Genomic DNA, 16,739 nt, shown 5'->3' on the forward strand with positions numbered 1-16,739 from the left:
GTGATCCTCCTGCCTCAGTCTCCCAAGCAGCTGGAATTATCTCTCAAAATGAGTTTTTACATGTTGCAACCAGCCAAGGTTATAAATCCTGGGCTATGGGAAACTAGTATCTAACAAGTTTACTCTGTGAAAATATTTCTCTGAAAAATGCGTGATACATTGGTACAACACTTTGTGATAACTATGAAGGCTAACCATCCTAATTACTTTCTTTCCTGCCTGAGGCTTTTCTAGGTTCCCCCTGCTTCAGGGCTTGATGGCTTTGCTGTTGTCCTGTGCTTCCGCCCAGTGTCCCCCTACAACGTTACGCTTCTCCGTGGCTGCATTGACTTTACTGTAAATGTGTGTTTCACTGCTCACACACTGCCGCCCATGTTATCTTCCCCACAGAGTGGGAGGAACCCAGTATTCCCGGCCCCCTAAAACAGTGCCTTGCACAGAACAGGCCCCACACAGATGAAGCCGTGTATTAGCAAGGAGAGATATTCTTGTTGTTAGTTATTCATATGAGAAATGGGTTGCAGGCCTGCTTGAATGAGTTTCATTTTTACACAGTGTATTAATATAATTGTTTATAGTTCCTGTCACCTGTACCTTAACAAGTTCCGAAAGAGTATTATCTGTGTAGTTAAAAAAGAAAAGTGAACACAAGGAGAGATGGCTAACCATAAACTAGGTGCTTGATGACAAGCTGTAACAGCATCAGTTTGGAAACGAGGATCCTCCCTTTCCTTGAAACAAAGTCCTAGTCTCTGGAACACAAAACTGGGAAATGTATCAACTTTGGGGAACCGGAGAAACACTATTTATTCTAACCAATTTCCTCCTCTCATTCAGGCACCCAACGTCTGCAGAGCCTCTCCAGGTGCCTCCGTTAAACCAGCTTTTGGGAAACAATCTGTTAAGCCCATTCGGCTAAGCGGCGCACGGTCACGGGACTCTGCGCAGCCTTCCTCCTCGGCGACGCTGAGCAGGGAACCCCAGGACGGGGCTCCCCGGTGGACTCTCAGGGGCAGGCGCCCCGGCCCACCCTACAAAGCCTCGCCCTCCAGGCCACAGTCCAGAGCCTCCGGCCTGCTCGGGGTCCGCGCTGCCTCCAGCGGACGGTACTGAAACCATGCGCTGGCGGGTCGATGCAACGCGACCCTCGGGGCGACCCGGCGTGTGACCAAGCATAGAACGTTTCTGTTTTGGTGCTCTTGTCTGCCCCGCTGCACCTGCGGGGTGACCGCACAGTCCACCTCCCCGCCCCGCCCATTCCAAAGGGACTCGCGCAGTGACCGGAATCCACCGCGATTCCAGGCCGCGCCGGGACGGCAGCCAACGTCCAGCAGGCGATCTGGACCCCGCCCCAAGCCCGCCCCAGCCTCGATGGGACCCGCAAGGGGCTGCGGGGACTCGGCGGCGACGGCATCATGGGAGGAGACCAGAGGGTCCCGAAGCCCGCCCCAAGTCAGGTCCTCGGCCCCAAACCCCCTCCTGGCTCCTAAGGACCAGGGTCGGCCGCCCTAGTCCCAGGGCCACTTACCTCGGCCTGGCCGCTGAGCCGCCGCGCGTTGCCGGGACAACGGCGCGCGACAGGGACGCGGAAACAGCCGAAGGTGAACGAGGAGGCGCCGACGACGCCCGAACCACCCCAAGCGGCCGGAAAGAGCCGAAGGCGATCGGGCACGCAGTAGCGGCTCTGACATCCGAGCGCCGGGGCCTGGGTTATTCTGCTCTGCAGAAGGGAAGCGGGACGAGCTTTTTCTAGGAGAGGCAGCGGCGCAGGGCCGGCGACGGGTCCCCTTTGTATCGAGGGCGCGCTGTCACAGCCCGGATCCCGCGGGAGGCACTCCAGGTGGAGGAGGACCGCCGCATCCTTCTCTCCTGGGCGCGTTCCCCTCCCGCGCATCCCGAGGCGGGGCCTTTCCACCGCGGGGGCGGTCTCAGCTCGGGCCTTCGCTCGGCCCGGCTGTTCTAGTCTAGGAGTGGAGGGCGTGGGTCGGGCGTTTCTGGAAAACGCGATGCGCTCGGCAGTGTCCTGAGCCGTTGGATAACTGGGGGCATATGTCCACCTCCGGGGCCCGGACGCCAGAGAATGGAGGGAGGCCGGGGCGGGCGGATCGCTGGAGCCCAGGAGTTCGAGACCAGCTTGGGCAACACGACGAGATCCTGTCTCTAGAAAAATTAGCGAGGCGTGCTGGCGCCTGTAGTCTCGGCTACAGGAGGCTGGAGGAGGAGGATCGCCTGAGCCCCGGGAGGCGGAGACTGCAGCAAGCCGAGGTCACGCCACTGCACTCCAGCCTGGGCGACAGAGAAAAGGAAATAAAGAGAGGAAAAGAAAGACTATAATTTGAGCCGGGGGCGGTGGTTCATGCTTGTAATCCCAGCAATTTGGGAGGATAAGGCGGGCGGATCACTTGAGGTCAGGAGTTCGAGACTAGCTTGGCCAACATGGTGAAAACCCGTCTGTACTACAAAAAAAATTAGCGGGCATGGTGGCGCGCGCCTGTAATCCCAGCTACTCGGGAGGCCGAGGCAGGAGAACCGCTTGAACGCGGCAGGCGGAGATTGCAGTGAGCCCAGACAGCGCCGCTCAACCACGCTAACGTAGCGCAGAAGCACACACCCCACCCAGGAAAGGGTGCGCGCAGTATCTGCCTCACGCGCCCCAACACTTCTCCTCAGAACTCAGGTTCGCGCCCGAATCCAGACTCCGAGCTACCGCGGCGTTTTCTTCTCACGTATCCGTCAACACGGCCGCGGCCAATCACAGCCTGGGTGCTGGCCTATTGGCTGTCTGTCCACCAATCCGAAGAGACGCATGGTCCGCAAGGTCGCGGGGCTGGCGTCACAACACTACTCGCGCCGCGGGCTCGCCTCCGACGCTTTCCCCGGGCCGGTGCGTGCGAGCGCGCCCGCCTGTCGCGAGCCAATGGGAGCGCCGTTTTGGGGAGTCGCGCCCGAAGAAACCTTGGGCGTGCTCGCCTCCGCGCTCGTCGCCCCGCCCCGCGCGACCGCGCGCCCCGGCCCCGCCCCCGCGCGCCGTCCGTGCGGTCCCCATCGGCCGCCGTAGCCGGAACTGCTGCTGAGCGCGGCGGGCCGGCTTCTCGAGGCTGAGCGGCGGCAGCGTCCGTGTCCGCAGCCCCCTCAGCCGTGCGCCGGCCCGCGGAGGGGACGTAACGGGTCGAGCGCCGGTCGGCCAGCCGCTTCCGAGGCGGACGATCAGCCCAGCGTCGCGGCCTCACTGCAGCCGGCGCTCGGGTGCCGCGGCTGCCCGGCCCGGCTGGTTCTGCGGGCGCCCGGGGAGGCCCCGGGAAGCCAGGCTGCCGCCCAGCGTTGATGAAAAAGGTGACTGAGGCTGGGCGCTGGGGCTGTCAAGGCGAGGCCCGCACTGGGGATCCTGTCGGGCGGCGCGGGAGAGCGCGGTGGGGCGGCGCTGCCACAGCGCCCGGTGCAGCCAGAACTGGCCTCAGGGCGAGGAGGCTTCTGCTCCCCAATCCCGAGACGCTAGCCGGTGCGGAGGGGGACAGGGCTTGAGGAGACTGTGCCTCTGAGAACGGTCGAGTCCCGTTGGAGGTTCTCGCGAAAAGGGGGCCATCCCCGTGCTGGCCGGCCCTCGGGGAAAGGTCTGGACGGCGCCGGTCCTTTCAGTGGCGAAAAGGGCGTCCCCGCGCTCGGACGGGGTCTTCGGTGCGGTGGCCGAGTTTGTTTTGCTGAAGTCCCTGGCGGCCTGCGGGCGGACAGGCCCCGGGGCAGCGGGATTCTCTACTTTCTAGCCCGAGAGAGGCCTTCGGGGATTCAGGTGCGTAGAAAGGGGCGGATTGAGAATGAAGAGTGAGAAGTGCTCTGCCACGAGATCCCTGAAGTTGGGGTGTTTGTCGTGTGTGGTTTTTCTTCTTTGGCAGAGTTTTTAAAGCGATTCCCAAGATCAATTCCAACAGGAGTAAACGGCTACGGATCATTGTGTGTGATCTGAACCTCGGGGTGGGGGCACTAGTGCGGCTTTTAACCCATTTTCCGATCTCTCGGAAGGAGGGGTCCTTGTCCGCGTCCCTGTGTTTAATGGCTAGTGTGGGTGCCTCGGTCGAGTGTTTCTTCGCAGTAGAAATGTTCCCGTCCTCAACAGCTGTGTTCAACGCAGGCTCAGTATCTGGAGGAATGGAATATTGAGCGTTTTCTGCTTCCTCGCACGTGCCCGTCCCCGTTTCTGGGCTGAAGCTGTTGGTGTGTACCTGATTCTCTTGAGTTTATTTTTGAGTGCTCTGCTTTCTGGGCTGCAGCATTTTTAGCCACTGCATTTTGTTGTTGACGTTTTTACAGGGCAGGGGGTAGCAAAGTTAATGCAAGAATTTCATTAGTCGTTGCCAAGAGTTTTAACACCATCGTCTTGTACCGCTTCTTGCCCTTGGACCCGGACATACCTGGGCTGTCACTTTCCCGGGTGCTTCCAACCTGCTCCATGCAACAGGCTCCTTTGTTGCAAAAGCACTTTTAACTGGTAAATCCCCGCAGCAGCTCACATCTCCCACCCTGGGAAGAAGATTCCCAGAGACCCAGAGCTGATTATTCTTTATGTCTGTTTTAAAATAAGCAGGCGTCCGGCGGCATTGGGCCACCATGGAGTTCCCCGTGCCGGCAGGGGAGCCCGCGCTTCTCCGGTCCTGGGGTGGATCTGGCCTCCTCCGCCCTCCTCCAGGGCCAACTCTAGGGGCTGGCGCGCCGGGCAGGTGCGCGGGACCCGGGAGCCCCGCGCGTTTCGGGGGGCGGGGAGGGGGTGGGACGAGGGGCGAGGGCTGGGGCTGCGGCCCGGCCGGCCGAGGCGGCGCAGGGAGCGAGGCCGGCGCGCTGGGCCAGGCCATGAACCGCGGCCCCGCCGGGTAGGTAGCAGCGGGCGGGGCGGCGGCCGGGACCCGCTGCCGCGCCCCGACCTGCGCCCGCGCCGGGCCTCCCATAGCCCCCGGGCCCGAGGCCGGGCAGGGTAGGGTAGGGTATGGTCCTCCGAGCTGTCGCGCCCTCCCGCCGCCGGCTCGGGCGTCTGGACGCGGGTCTCGGCCAGGGGGCGTCCGGGGAGGCCCGGCAGGGTCCTGGGCCGGCCAGCAGGGCCGGGGGCGGCGGCGCGGGGGCCAAAGGGGCCGCGGCGGGCTCGGGCGGGCTCGGGCGGGCCGGGCCGAGCCGCCGAGAGGGGATTTGGAACAAACAACGGCGGCCATGTTGAGAGCGCGTCGGGGCCGCTAAACTTCCCGGCCTGCGCCCGCCTCACCGGCTGCCTCTCTTCTCCCGGCCGCAGGATGACAGTGAAGTTGGGCGACGGCGGCAGCGGGGAGGACGGGCTCAAGAAGCTGGGTAAGCGGGCGGCCGATGAGGAGTCCCTGGAAGGTGAAGGGGCCGGCGGCGCAGACGCGGCCGAGGAGAGCAGCGGCACAAAGAGGGACGAGAAGACCCCCCGGGCCGGCGCCGACGGCACCCCCGCGGCCCCCAGCGCGCCGCAGGCGCCGTCTCCGCCGCAAGGCAGCCCCCAGGACCAGCACCACTTCCTCCGGTCCAGCGTGCGGCCGCAGAGCAAGAGGCCCAGGAAGGACCCTCCGAACGCCGTGGGGAGCGGCAACGCCGGTGGCCCGGGGCCTCGAGGAAAAGGTAGGGCGGCCCGTCCCCTTGGGAGACCCCAGCCCCTCTCCAGGGTGTGCCCCGGGAGAGAGGAACCCCTTGTCCCAGCGGGGCTCCACCCCAGCTCACCCATCCCGCGGCCTGCACTGAGGCCCTCACTTGGGGTGGCAGTTAGCTGGGATGTGTCCCCTCTCTCCTTCGAAGAGGCTGCCACTTTGCTATATTTAAACTCTTTGAAGAGGCAGCCAGTATCCTTTCTTTGGGAAAGTCAAAGAGCTCCCCTAAAGCTGTTTTCTTCCCAAACGATCATTGATGGTTTCCTGTGGTTGTCTGTTATAAACAGCGGACAATAGTTGAGAAAGGGGAAGAGAAGAAAATACCTGCTGTATCTCTTTTACAGACATCAGGTGGTGGAAATGCAACAAAGGCACAGGCTTTTGAAACTCACTGGGGGAAGATGGATGAGAAACGGAGAAAGGATCCTTAGGGTCTGACTTGGACTCATTGTCCTCTCCTTCAAGTGCTCCTGGCTTGAGAGTAGGAAGGGCGTAGAAGTGGGGCCCTTTGAGTTGGAACTGAGGTTTACTTCTGTGCCGAAGAAAGGAAAGAGTGGCGAAAACGATTGTGTCTTGATGTGAACAAGCAACAGCGTGGAGTGTTTGCCATTGTATTCCCAGGGGCTGGAGAATGTTGTTACTTAGCTGGGGTCTCCACCAAGATCTTAAGAAAACTACGTGTTCGTTTTGTTTTCCATGTGCCGGTACTTCACTGTTGTCTGCTTTTATTTATATTTCAGCCTTGTGCTTTTCCTAACACAGGTGAATGGCTTTTAGATTCTTTTTGTTTCTGACTACCTTTGCAACACTTTGTGTAAATAGCAAATATAACATCAATTTCCAGTGAGTTTCACATGAAAAAAAAAAAATCTTTCACTACCTTCCTTGGGAAATGTTCATTTAAATTTAGTAAATGATCCTGGTAGTTTTTTAAAAGGAAATATATTAGGAACTAGTGGAGAACCTATTTTGGAGATCTGTGCCAAATGTGTCCCGTTGAGCTTGCTTCTCCTGCTGCATTCTCAACCAAAGAAGGCTGGCCTCTGGAATCATGGCTTTAGTCACTGATAAAGAATTTTGTTAAAGATGTAAATATAAGGTAACTTAGCTTGTTTCAGAATTTAAAACTTGCCTCATATAAACTTACTTTAGTGTTAAAATTGCCAGTCTTGAGAAAATATTACTGGCTTTGTTACTAGTTTTTTATTGCAGGTTACAGGTACGTCTAAGCTCATGTAAGCTCCGTCTTGCCTTCAAATGTTTGTTGTTTATGGTTCAGAAGCCCTGGACCTCAAGTCCAGCCAGCATTCAGCACCCCCATGCCCCTGGCCTCCGACCTTCCTCTGCTCCATTACCTTCTTGGAGATGCTTTTCTGTTGGGTGTCCTCACCTGTGAGACAAGAAACGAGGGCAGCTGCTTCACCTCCCTGAAGTGTGGCTGCTGAAAGGGAATAGTGCATTGGTGTGAAAGCACTGAGACATGTATGTGGCTACTTGTGTACAAGTGAAATGCCCCTAAGATGTTGGTGATCAGGTAGATTTTTGGCAGTCAGGTGAGGAGGGGAGGCTTACTTTTGTTTGTTTAGTTGAGAGCGACTTGTTAAGGTGCAGAAGGTTTCCTGAGCTCCTCTCATGCTCAGTCGGCTGGCACTTGTGTTCCTGCTTCTTGTCCCACTGTGTGGCTTGAGGAAGCCTGGGACTTTTTATTATATTTTAATATTAGTAAAATGCAAATTTATTAGAATTTGTGCTCCTCATGACATATTCATTATCCCACTTTAGCAAGCAAGTATGTCTTTAAGCAAATAAGCTGTAATAGTGGCTCTTAGGAGAGGAGTAGGAAGTGGGTCTCCTTTGCATCACAGAACTTTTCGGGCACCGTCTGCCTCGGAGCTTCCCGAGAAGGAAGGCGGCCTGTCCACTTCTCAGCCAATGTCTGCCTCAGAGCTTCCCAGGAAGGAAAGCTGCCTGTCCACTTCTCGGCCACCGTCTGCCTCGGAGCTTCCCAGGAAGGAAGGCCGCCTGTCCGCTGCTGTCTGCCTTCATGCTCCTCTGTGCCTTTGGAGGCATTTCACCGTGCCTGGGACATCCCCCACCACCAGTCTTTGGAGAGACCTCTGCTCAGTCATCACTTCCATTACCCGTCAGAAAAGAAGACCAGGTGGTTGACAGTTGCACTGCAACACTCTTTAGCTCACCTTCCAGAATGATGCTTAGGGGAGAATTCTCTTATTATCTGGAGAAATCTGTACCTGGAGTGGTGAGCACCTGTCAGTGAGGAAACGATCAGTTCTTCATTTTTCAGTTTTTCAGTTGAAAATGGTGTAACTTCGGTTATGCATGAGGAATACATAGCTCAATCACTGAAAGTTCCTTTGATTGACTACTTAACGCCCTTGCCAGTTTCAATTTCAATGGGCCTGAGACCCTTATAGTGAGTTTGGAAGAAAGGACTTCGGGAGAAAAGGAAAGTCTCCTTGTTTGGCTTTTCTGCACACAACTGTGTTTTCTTTCTCTGCAAGAAGAGATTCTTTTATTGACCTCAATGAAAAATGCTTTTTTTCTAGTACAATTTCTAATTTAAATATTTTTGCATTGACATAGGGATAGTAGCTGAGATTTCATGCCTGTGTGCCAGACGTCTTGCATCTCTGTAATTTTGCATTTAAATGAGTGCAGAAGCTGAAGTCCATTGTTTAACTCATGTGCTCAACCTAAACAGAAGGTAAGCTGCAGACCAGAAATCCCAAAACAGACATTCCTGCAGCTGTACTACACCACCCAAGTGATTCTGGGACACATTGGAGATCTGGGCTCAGAGCCACAGAAAGTGTCTGTAAGATGTCGGTCAGGAGACACAGGCCTCACATTCCTCCCTGTTTGGCCAGTTAACGGTGTGGCTGGCTCTGGGCAAGCTAGTCCATCTTTCGGATAAAAGAAACACCTGCCTCAAGCCGCAAGGTGCTTAATGGGCACCTGGTACTTTTGCTATGGAAAATGTGTGCATCTGCAAGATTACAGGACTGCAGGAGGAGGCTGCACAGGCAGGTGGGTGGGGGTACACCTGTAGGGTGAGTACAAGTCCCAGGAGTGCTCCAGAGCTGGTGTTCTGCTGGGGCAGATGGAATGCGAGAACATTGGGAGTGGGGACAGAGACCTGCTTATTTGGTCCCCTCACTCATCCCAAAGAACCTCAGTTCCATCAAGGATGGGAAAACGCACCATCTCCAAAACCAGGTAGTGTAGTCTGAAGTGACGGTTGTTTGTGTGTAGGAAGCAGTAAACGACTGCAGAATTTACTCTTTATATTTTGTATAATCTTTGGCCTGCCTGTAGTTTCTAGATGTTTCAGAAAGATGTCTTATAAAAGATTGTACCTGTAGTCCCTGCCACTCAGGAGGCTGAGGTGGGAGGATCACTGGAACCTGGGAGTTGGAGGCTGCAGTGAGCTGTGGACGCTGTGCTCCAGCCTGGGTGACGCAGCAAGACCCTGTTTCAAAAACAAAACTAAAAATAAAGTAGAGAAGGCAACATTTAAACATTTGTTTGAAGGCTGAGCTGATTTGCAAATACCTGTATACTTTTGATATTAAAACTCATTTCTGTTGTGAAGTTGTCTAATGAAGTATGCATTCAGATTTTCATTTTTGTGTTTTATTTTAGGTTATATGAGGATATCAAGATAGCAGAGAGATTATTCTGGATAGCAAAGTCAGAAATGTGAAAATTAGTGTTGTCATATAAAGTGGTGTATGGAAGCTCTTTGTCATGTGAAGTGACCACAGCATTTTTAACACTAAAGAACCACATTAGAAACACCAGAAAAAGGAGACATTCCCAGGAGTTTGTAGTTTAGTTGGGATATCTTGAATTGCCTACAGGATGCAATTAGAAAATCTTATGGTATTTGATGAAGGGGGCATATACTTTTATAGAAACAGTGGAGTTCTAGTTGTGTTTCTTTCAAATATTTGTGGGAGGAAAGGGAGAAACTTCTAGAGAGACAGCACTGGTCAGAGGATGCAGGAGGACGCTGAGCCTTGCAGGTACTGAGGATGGGAGTCCCAGCAGAGAAGGGGACAGTCTGTGTGACTCCAGGGGGTGTCCTGGAGACCACCGGGTTTTAGGTCAGCTTCAGAACCTGCAAGAGAACATTGTGGAGTCCAGTGACCCTGACCAGGGCTCTTGCAGGCATGCCTGAAGTATGGACCGGATCTTTAAAGTGATAGGGCGATGCAAGGTTGGGAGGAGTCCCCGTTTGCTCACTGACTGCCTGTTGTATAGAATGGAGTGGCAGCACTGCGTGTGCATGACGATGGAGCTGGGTAGGGGAGGCTCAGGACTCAACTGCTGAGGTGACACCTTGCCTGCGACTTGGCTTGCTTGGAGGATCCCCCCATGTGACCTTGGTGGAGATGGTGTCCACAAAGCCCTGAACCACAACTGGATCTCCAAGACCAAAGCTGCCGGCACCAGCCTCTGATGTGATGTCCTGTGTTAGGAGAGACACGGAATGCCTCAGGAGATGTGGAGGTGGACGAGTCGGACCTCTGCAGTTTCTGTACCATCCTTGGCCTCCAGGGAAGGGTCCCTGCTGTCTTACGCTGCAGACATAGGCCATGAGGACGCTTCCCTGTGCTGGAGATGCACTTCCACGAGCGGGTCTCGCCGGTGTCTTTCTAGCTGAGAATGAATGAAGCTTGGAGGAGACGCATGTGTTCACTGCGGTCCTCTCACCTCTAGACCAACCACTGACTCCCTCACAGTTAGTTGGTCTGCTGTCATTCTTGATTTTACTGTTTCTGACCCTCAGAAGGAAGTTCACCAAACCACAAAAAGAGTGTTTCAGGACAGTGAATGGATATTACAGACAATGACAGGGTGTCACTGGGCTTTTGTGTCTGACAGACATCTTCCAAAGGCCCAGCTCTGGCTGCCTATTAGCCACGTGCCTTTGGCTGAGTTATTTAACTTCTCACCTTTCACAGGCTGAGGGAGGGACCTTGAGGTCGGTGTCCTCCACTACAATCCTGATCCTTCAGCCTTGTGCCAGCACAGCGTCTGCACTTGGCGTTCAGAGCTGTTCCGATGGCACGGCATGGGAAACGCCTGGGTTTGGAGAAGGCTGCATGGTTCTTGCTGCCTGCTGACTTTGGGGCTTTTATAGCCTCAGTTTCCCCATTTCTTTTTTTTTTTTAACCACATAATGCTACTAATAACTTCTGAAAGTATCCCCATTTCTAAAATGGAGATAACTACACATTGTGAAGACAGGCAGAAGCAGGGCATTTGAATGCATTTTAAAGGTGCCGTTTATATATAGCTTCTGTTATTTCCAGGCCTGCTGGGCAGTAAGTAGGTGTGTGGCTTTGTGGGTGACCTACTCAGCCCGTGTCTCAGCTTCCCCATTTGGAAGATATGCATAATTTTGTCATCTTAAGGTGATATGAAGGAGTGCAGGTGGTGACATTCCAGGCCAACCCAGGACATGTAATGGGGAAGAGGACATGTTGCAAAGAGCAGGTGGTCCGGCCTGTCTGGAGCTAGATAGAGGGGCCAGCAACGGGGAGGGTGCACTGGGGCCACGTGGCTGTGCCCTCACATCACACTGCACAGCGGGCTGCAGCAGGTGCTAGGGATTTGGGAGACCCGAGAGGAGGCTGTTGAAATTGTCTTACTTGGGTAGCACAGCTGGCTTGGGAAACGTGGTGCAGGTGGGAAGGGGAAAGCAGGTGGCAGGCAGTGTGGCTGCTGGAGAACTGTGATACTGACCGGGCTGAGTGGAAAGGCGGGTTCTGTTTGGGAGGACCTGGGTCCTAGTGGCCTGGGGCATGCTGTGTGGCGCTGCTGTGGGGCAAAGGGAGCATGGGGAGGCCCTTTATCTGGGCTCCACGGGACTCCGTGCTGTCACGGAGCACTTGACGTGTGTGAGGCCTAGAACCAGGCTTGGACGTGGGAAAATCCCACATGGTTCTTGCTTTCAAAGAGCTCACTGTTGGCTGGGTGCGGTAGCTCACGCCTGTAATCCCAGCACTTTGGGCAGCCAAGGCGGGTGGATCACAAGGTCAGGAATTCAAGACCTGCCTGGCCAAGATGATGAAACCCTGTCATTACTAAAAATACAAAAATTAGCTGGGCATGATGGTGGGCACCCAGTAGGCTGAGGCAGGAGAATCGTTTGAACCCGGGAGCTGGAGGTTGCAGTGAGCTGAGATCACACCATTGCACTCCAGCCTGGGCAGAAGAGCAAGACTCCGGCTCAAAAACAACAAACAAAACACTGTCAGGGATCATGCTATTATACCCACTTCCCTCCAGGCTTCCTGATGGTGCTCCTTATCGTGCAGACTATGCTCAGCCCCTGTGGTCTCAGCAACATTCACAGACAGACCTGGTTTTGGCCTTCTGCTTTTCGCTGGGCATCCTGCACCCGGAGAAGCCCTCATGCCCACCTGGTTTTGTTTACATCGTCTTCTCTTTCCATCTCTTGCCTTTCTGCTTTCATTTTTCTTGTTGCTTCTCTGTCTTCCCCTTCAATCATTACCTTCTGTTTTCATCTGAATTTCTCTGAGCTGAGGGTGGTCCTGCCCAGGTGGTCATCCTTGTATTCTACCAGGTGTCTCTACTCCCACTTTCTGTTTTCATTTTGCTTGACCTGGAGTCAGTGAGTGAGCTACAGGTCAAGCAGTGAAGCGGTTTCTGCATCTGAAATTTTAGGGATGAACCAGAGGCCACTTCAATTTCTGCTCTGAAGTTGTGGTTCTTTTTTAAAAAGCATTCCAACTTTAGGCTGTGCACAGTGGACCATGCCTGTAATCCTAGAACTTTGGGAGGCGTAGGTGGATTGTCTGCTCTCAGGAGTTCAAGACCACCCTGAGCAACATGGTGAAACCCCGTCTCTACTAAAGTACAAAAAATTAGCCAGACGTGGTGGTGTGCGCCGGTAATCTCAGCTACTTGAGAGGCTGAGGTGCCAGAATTGCTTGAAACCCAGAGGCAGAGGGTGCAGTGAGCCAAACTGCAGCACTGCACTGCAGCCTGCGTGCAGAGCAAGACCGCCTATCCAACACCACCAAAATGGAATAGGGTAATGGGCACCAAATATTAGGAAAGGTTACTGGGGGTGATTGGCTTTCTTTTCTGTTTTTTGGGTTTTATAATCTGTTTTGTTTTGCAAAGACAAGGTTTCCCTGTGTTGCTCAGGCTGGTCTTGAACTCATGAGCTCAAGCAGTCTTCCTGCCTCAGCTACCCAGATATGTTGCCTAGGCTGGAGTGCAGTGGCTCGATCTTGGCTCACTGTAACCTCTGCCTCCCAGGTTCAAGTGATTCTTCTGTCTCAGCCTCCTGAGTATCTGGGATTATAGATGTGTGCCACCATGCCTGGCTAATTTTGTATATTTAGTAGAGATGGGGTTTCACCTTGTTGGCCAGGCTGATCTCGAATTCCTGACCTAAAGTGATCCTCCCGCCTTGGCCTCCCAACGTAGCTGGGATTACAGGTGCCCACCACCCGACTGATTTTTGTATTTTTAGTAGAAATTGGGTATCACCATGTCGGCCAGGCTGGTTTCAAACTCCCAACCTCAGGTCTGCCTTCTTTTCTGAATGTCGATCTTGCTCTGCTTTTCTTTACTGAAGATGTGTCATTTCTAAAACAACAGGAGGAAAGGGAAGCCCCTTGCACCAGCCTTGGGCGTCTGGGTAGGTGGCCTGCTCCTCTGAGGAGTAGATGCCGCTTCACCAGCCTCTCCAGAGCCGCCCTTACTGTTGTGCCTTCTTTTCTTGTCTCAGGTGAACTTTTGCCTCCTCTCCACCTCTGAGAGCTCGTCCAGCTCAGACACTTCATTCTGTTAGCCTTTACTGTTTCATTCTCTTTGTCTTGGATCACCCGTGTTGTGATCCAGTAAAATCTCACAAAATTTAGCAAGACATCTGGATTATAGAATTTTAGGAAATTTATGTCTGTTACTTTTTCAAATATACGTAATGCCAGCATGGGCTAGCAAAAATAAACCTGATATGTAACGGCAGGGCTGGTTAGCAAGTTGTGGTCTTGGAAGAAGAGAGTTTACTGAGTGTTTCTTAGGAACCTGTAAATGGCTCTGAAAGCCTTTGTTGTGGGTGGTGCAGAGGTAGACAGGCAGTCCTTCCTGAAATGACTCCACGTGAGGAATTACAGGCTCCTAGTGAAGCAGAGCGCCTTGTATTTAACAGTTATGTTTCAAATGGCATCTGTAACCTGCCCTTCAACTTGGGAAGCACCAGGTTCATTAGGTCCTGGTTTGGTGAGGAATGGACAGGGCCAGATAACATGTGAGGTATTTCATGTGTAGCACAGAGCATACCTGGGTTTTGTTTCTTTTGTCTCTGCAGGATGGGAATGGAGCAGCTGGAAAGCAGCCTGGGTGGGACATGCTTGGAACTCATTTTTGATTCCATGGCAGTGTGTTCTCGACTGTGAATGCTGGACATTCAGGTGCAGCACCGTCTGGCAGCTCTCTCTGCAATGATGGCCGCCTGTGACCATTGACTACCAGAAATGGGGCTGGTGGGACTGAGAGGCTGTTTTTTCTTTTTAAAATTTTGTTTTTTTAAGCGTGAATCTCTGTTGCCCAGGCTTGTGTGCAATGAATGGTGTGATCTTGCCTCACTGCAACCTCTGCCTCCAAATTTGGAGGCAGACCCCCACCGGGGGAGGTGCTGAGTTCCCAGCCTGCATGTGGCTGCCCAGGCAAGGCCCCCTTGTCGGTCAACCAAGAAGTGGATCTGGACGGAAAAGCCTGTGATTGTCTCATTAGGGAAGCATCTTAACAGTAATCTGCATCTACTTGGATTTTGCTTTCTTTCTTTTTTGCGGGGAGTGGGCGGGGAGACATTCCAGCTGGAGCATAGTGGTGTGATCTCAGCTCACTGCAACCTCCACTACCTGGGTTCAAGCAATTTTCCTGCCTCAGCCTCCTAAGTAGCTAGAACTACAGGCGTGTGCCACCACACCCAGCTAGTTTTTTTTTTTTTTGTATTTTTAGTAGAGATGGGATTTTACCACATTGGCCAGAATAGTCTCACTCTCTTGACCTCATGATCCGCCTGCCTCAGCCTCCCAAAGTGCTGGGACTACAGGCATGAGCCACCGTGCCCCACCCCACCCCAGGTGTAATTTTTATATCTTTAGTAGAGATATGGGGTTTCATCATGTTGGGCAGGCTGGTCTCTTAACTTTTGGCCTCAAGTGATCCGCCCGCCTTGGCCTCCCAAAGTGCTGTGATTACAGGAGTGAGCCACCATGCCCAGCCAGCTTTTGCTTTTTAAAGCATTTTTGTTCAGAGTTTGAAGATGTCCCAGCATTTTATGGTCCTAATCTTTCATAAAAAGAGAACCCTGGTTATCACAGGGATATGCTGACAGTTCCTGCTCCTCCTGTGAGGAGGAACTGACATGGGTGGGAGGAGTGTGTTAGGCCATAAAAAGTCTTTATATGTGGTCTTTGACTCCTGCCCCATCACTGCCTCTCATCTCGGAGGAGCCTGGGGTTCTCGGTCCACAGCTGGGGAGTGAAGCCTCCTCAGGTCTTCTTGGGCTTTGAAGCCTCCTCAGGTCTTCTTGGGCTTTTCCCTCCTGGCCTGGTCTCAGAAGACTCGGCTTGCTCAGGAACTGATGCCGTGATAGGATTTGCAAGGTTATCAGGCTGTTCTCAGGACGCCACATTTTGTTGGTGGACATTGAGGATAAGGAGTTTTAAGACTAAAGATGCTTAGGCATTAAATGGTTCAAATTCTGAAGTATTGATTATATCTAAAAGAAGGTAGTATTTTACGCACATTTAAATGTTTTCTTGAGGTTGAATCTCAACCTAATTATTTGAAAAGAAGATAAGAATATTTCAGCCACAAACCTCATTTGCAAAACAAACACGCATGAAATGTGATGTGAGGCTTCAGTTTGCGGAGGGAAGGGATCTGTCTGCATTGTGGACAGTGCGTCTTAGGCTGCAGCATTGTTGTGCTGTTACACGGTTCCACATAAACTCTCGCTCCTTTTCTAATTGTAAAAACATTCGAGAGTCATTCGGCCAGGTAAGTATCCTGGCAGTCCTGAGCAGCCTTGCTGGCACGCTGGTCTTGGGTGCTGCCTGCCAGCGTCCTTGATTGAGGATTGTGGAATGGGACCTCAGGGCAGTGGGCCCTTCCCTCCCTCAGGCCCTCTGCGCTGCCCGGCCCACCAGCTTTCTGGAACAGATCATTGTATAGTGCTTTCTCTCCAAGGAGCGGAAGGTGGAGGATCATCATCTGGAAATGTGTCTGGGGTTGCCTCTGCTGCCCCTGCAGGGGCCTCGCGCTCCTCCTCCCGGAACTTAGGGTCTTCTGCTGGTGATAAGGAAGAAGGCAAAAAGGTCCGGCGGCAGTGGGAGTCGTGGAGCACAGAGGACAAGAACACCTTCTTCGAGGGGCTGTATGAGGTGAGTGGGCCATGGAGGCGTGGCCAGGTGGCCAGGGCATCCCTCCTGGAGCCCTGCCCTCCAGTCCCTGTGCTTCCCCTCTGCTGTTAGGTTCTAGAATGCAGGTTCCTGGGGACCCCACAGTGGCTGAGGTGGGTGTGGGCCCCAAGCCTTGCCCACTGACCTTGGATGTTTATCTCCTCACTGAAATGTTAGAAGCTATTACTGGTGAGGTGACTGTGAGGAGGTGTTTTCGTGTGTTTATTTTATTTCCTTTTGGAGATTCTCACCCCTTGTCTCTCAAAGATGTTCTCGACTGAAGTCCTCTTAGGGCCTTCCGTTTGTGCTAAGTGAGCTGATTGAGAGGGATGGCCTCTGAGGGGAGGCACAAGGGGGTGCTTGCCTTGGGGGTTGGCGTAGCTGAGAAACCTAACAAGATGTTGTGCTGACTTGAGACAAAACAGAAAGTCCTAAAAATAGAGAGAAGCCACTCCCTGATGCCACTGCCCAGTGAATGGCCGTGCTCCCTGTGGGCCAGTTGCACCTGCATGTTTTATTTCCTAATCCTTGTAATTATTGTGAGCATACTTTTTAACGCTGATTGCGTTTTTCGTGGTGTTTCATAGTTCTTTTGCTCTATATTTCTTTTAACGCTGTA

The 16,739-nt window shown here is 53.4% G+C and overlaps 2 protein-coding genes across 4 annotated transcripts in view; one reads left to right on the forward strand and one right to left on the reverse strand.

The window, feature by feature from the left end:
- The window catches only part of IFT140 (intraflagellar transport 140), a 105,985-nt gene extending 105,178 nt beyond the window's left edge, over window positions 1-807 (reverse strand). The window contains exon 1 of one of the 2 annotated variants that reach the window (XM_064362292.1): window positions 667-807. The gene's annotated coding sequence lies outside the window, so the exon portion shown is untranslated. The remainder of the gene's footprint in view (window positions 1-666) is intronic. The other variant, XM_064362293.1, reaches the window with a different exon arrangement.
- A 2,478-nt stretch (window positions 808-3,285) lies between these two features.
- The window catches only part of CRAMP1 (cramped chromatin regulator homolog 1), a 58,101-nt gene continuing 44,647 nt past the window's right edge, over window positions 3,286-16,739 (forward strand). The window contains exons 1-3 of one of the 2 annotated variants that reach the window (XM_012441812.2): window positions 3,286-3,333; window positions 5,273-5,619; window positions 15,909-16,102. In XM_012441812.2, coding sequence (XP_012297235.2) covers window positions 5,274-5,619; window positions 15,909-16,102 — 540 coding nt within the window. In that variant the 5' untranslated portion in view covers window positions 3,286-3,333; window position 5,273. Of the gene's footprint in view, window positions 3,334-5,272; window positions 5,620-15,715; window positions 15,720-15,908; window positions 16,103-16,739 lie in introns of those variants that run through there. The other variant, XM_012441813.2, reaches the window with a different exon arrangement.

Source organism: Aotus nancymaae, unplaced genomic scaffold (assembly GCF_030222135.1).
Source record: "Aotus nancymaae isolate 86718 unplaced genomic scaffold, 86718_ANA_hifiasm-v0.15.2.pri h1tg000049l, whole genome shotgun sequence".
Taxonomy (NCBI): domain Eukaryota; kingdom Metazoa; phylum Chordata; class Mammalia; order Primates; family Aotidae; genus Aotus; species Aotus nancymaae.